Consider the following 3377-nt stretch of genomic DNA (forward strand, 5'->3'; position numbering starts at 1 on the left):
GTGTACACGACTATGAATAACTAAAAAAGCAAGTGGAGGCGTTTTCTCACATTTTGTTTTGTTCACCTCATCTCACCATTGTGGCATTCAGGTAGCATCCACTGTACTGTAGATCATCACTGATGTAAGATCGACTCTTTTTGTTCCATGTGAGGTATCCAAAGGGAAAAACGGTGAAAAGCAATCGATGTGTTGTAGATTAAATTCAAAGTGAATGTCTTATTGAATCAAGTTTAATAAAAAAAAATGCTTAAACGCTCATTTCTACTGTGCAATTTGATTATTTTAATATATAATTTATGAACGTAGGGCTGATTTTCAACATGCCTGATGTTTTCTTTGGATGTGTGACGGTCTGCACTTGTGACTAAAACATTGCCAATTAAACAGAGCCTTACTCAAGAGATTTATTTAATCATACTTTTTTAGAACAAGCATAGCATTTACATGGGATTATAAACGTCCTCAATCTATATAAAAAGCTATCGCATTGAAAATATCACTCTTCGTGGATCCTAAAGGACTCAAAACAGCAAATTAAGGAGTTGTGATGAATGCTTTCAAAAGATCTCTACTGGAAAAAACACTAAATACAGAGTTAGCATCGATATACATGTCAAAAGTGTTTATTCCACCTCAGTCGAATGTTAAGCGAAAGGTTTTCTCCTGCTCCTTGCGCTGGTTGTCACACAGTTTGGACACTTCCTCCACTCTCCTCTGCAGGAGGACAGAGTTCTGGTCGATCCACTGAAGTGAATCCATGTGGGTGTTGAGAATTTTACAGATCTGCTGAAGCTGAGGAAGAAAGAGAGAGAGAGAAGAAGTTTAATTTGCAACAAATATACCAAAGCATGTTCACAAATACGTCACGGGAATCATCTTACTGGGTCACTGGTATCTGCTGGGCCGCTGGATGTGTTCAGGTGCTCGATGATCTCCTTCAGGTCCTGCGACATCCTCTTCAGCTGAGCGTCCACGTTCTCGGCGAGCTTGTACGTTCTTTCCCGTTCCTCGTCCGTGTTCTGCATGTAGATGGTTCCGCTTTGCTCTTTCACCGACTCCTCGAGCGGGCACAGCAAGTCCTCGAGCTCCTTCTGTTGGGACAGGATGAAATCCAACTCCTGGTTTAGCCTCCTCTGGTCCAGCTTCACCTTCTCCATCTCCTTATGCAGAGCTGTGATCTTCTCGCCGTTCTCCACCAGCATGCGGTCCCAGGCGTTCACCTGAGTCGCCTGCTGTAAGAAATGTCTCTCTTGGTCCTCGAGCTCCAGACTCCACTTGTTAATGAGGCCCTCTAGCTGGGCGTAGGTCATCACCGGAGGAGCGGCGGTCGTAGTGATCGTTGTGGCTATTGCGGCCGTTGTGGCGCTTGTGCCGGATGCAGGTTTGAGCCCAAGTGAAAAGCCTAAAGCAGAACCGGTTGTAGCAGCTGCAGCTGTGGAAGCAGGGGCGAGGGCAGCAGCGGAGGTGGTGCTTACTGCCCCCAGAGGCTTGAGCATAAAAGCCAGACCTCCACCTGCTGCTGTAGTTGTCGCAGCGGCAGTAATGCTCGGAGCTGAAGTTGGAGCTGCGCTCAAAGTAAAGCCTGTACCCGGTACAGTGGCGACAGTAGGTGCAGCAGCTGTAGGGATGGGTGAAGCAAAGAGAGACGGGCCTGACGTTGGGGCTGCCTGGGTCGCTGCAGGAGGAGCTGGAGTTGATGAGGGTTTAATCCCAAAGGCGAATCCTCCTCCACCTGGAGCTGCTGTGGTTGCAGCTGTGAGGGCTGGCTGGGTTTGGGGCTGGCTGCCCAAAGTGAGATTGGATGGAGCAGTGGTACCAAAGCTGAAGCCCCCTCCTCCTCCTCCTGCAGGGGCTGCAGCAGCAGCAGGGGCTGCAGCTGTGGTCATCTGGACCTTGTTTGCTCCAAAGCTGAATCCTCCGAAGGAGAGGCCGCCTGCCCCGGTGGGTGCTGTGGTTGCGGCTGTCGGTGCTGGTACTGCTGCAGCGGGTTGGGGTTGAATTTGAGCCGCAGTCCCAAAGGCGAAGCCCCCTCCTCCTCCAGCTGCTGCAGGGGCGGCAGTGGTGGTCTGTGCAGATAAACTGGTGCCCAGGGTGAACCCTGACCCTGCGGCGCCTAAGGCGAGCCCTGCTGCTGCTGCCGCGGTGGTTTGTGGAGCTGCACCCAGGCCAAAGGCGTTGGTTTGGGCGGCGGTGGGGGTCCCAAATGAGAACCCACCTCCTGCTGGTGCCGGTGCCGCTGCTGCTGTGCTCTTCGCTGGGGTGCCGAAGCTGAAAGAGCCGGCAGGGTTGGCGGCTGGCTGAGCGGCAGTGCCGAAGGTGAAGCCGCCTCCGGAGGCTGCGGGCGGGGCGCTTGTCATCCCGAAGCCGGTGCCGGGAGCCGCCGGTGCGGCGGCGGCGGCGGCGGTCTTCTGAGTCCCGAAGGCAAAGCCCGTGTTGGCTTGTCCGAAGTTGAATCCTCCGCTCATCTTAAAAATATCAACAAACAAGCTAACGGGACAAAATGGTTACTTCCTCGCGGCGGCTTTTTTGGCGGGCCGCGCGCACAAGTTTGGCCCAACTGAAGTCACGAGCGCGAACAGCGTCTCTGCTGCGACGGCTCCACGGACGTTATCCGTTAATTAAGTGAACCACGCGTTTGTTAACGTTACCTCGAGCCGGGCGGCCAACAAGAAGACTAACAACAACTCATCGTTCAAACAACGTGGCCCGCTGCGCTCACCGCTTCACGCAGGCATCTCCGAGGCTGCCTAAAAGGAAGTGACGGCAGTTAGGACCACAGACATTTAGACGCGCTTAGCCCTGAGTTTTGTCTGCCAGCGCACAAGCCCCGCCCACACAGACCCAAACTGAACTGTGATTGGCTGTCTGCCTGAAAGACTAAACTCAGGAATGCAAGGTAACATAGTATCTACCAAAGAGTTTAAAGATAGAAATCCTCCAGACTCTGCGACCAGCTAAAACAAAATATTAAAACAGCTATCTGATAAAAAACGGTTTGACATCGATGTCAAATATTAAAACACAGTATTGTAAAATGTACAAAAGCCAAAGACTAAAACATACGGAGCTAATAATGTTTTACGAATCGAATAATTACAATTTATGACATTATATCATTGTAAATGTTGTTATTTTTACAGCCAAACAAAAAGAATACGTAGTTACTAAAAATTAATTTAAAATTAATTCACATCCGCCTTTTTATTTTCTTCATTTTCTTCTTTTTTTACAATATTATTACCACCACTATATAGAGTATATAATATATATATATAGATATATAATTTATTTTTAAGGGGGGGGGGGGGGGGGAGGGGAAGGGGGAAAGGGGGGGGGGGAGGGGAGGGGGAGGGGGAGGGAAGGGAGGGGGGGGG

General features: G+C 50.2%; 1 protein-coding gene across 1 annotated transcript; it reads right to left on the reverse strand.

Annotated features, from left to right (window-relative positions):
- Nucleotides 1-387: 387 nt before the first annotated feature.
- On the reverse strand, nucleotides 388-2794 carry nup62l (nucleoporin 62 like). The gene is made up of 2 exons (XM_027291091.1): nucleotides 885-2794; nucleotides 388-795 (listed from the first exon to the last, which is right to left on the reverse strand). Exons 1-2 carry the CDS (start codon nucleotides 2466-2468, stop codon nucleotides 637-639), a joined length of 1743 nt encoding a protein of 580 aa, XP_027146892.1. The 5' UTR covers nucleotides 2469-2794; the 3' UTR covers nucleotides 388-636.
- Nucleotides 2795-3377: the final 583 nt, after the last annotated feature.

The sequence above is a fragment of the Larimichthys crocea genome, chromosome XVIII (genome assembly GCF_000972845.2).
Source record: "Larimichthys crocea isolate SSNF chromosome XVIII, L_crocea_2.0, whole genome shotgun sequence".
Lineage (NCBI taxonomy): Eukaryota > Metazoa > Chordata > Actinopteri > Sciaenidae > Larimichthys > Larimichthys crocea.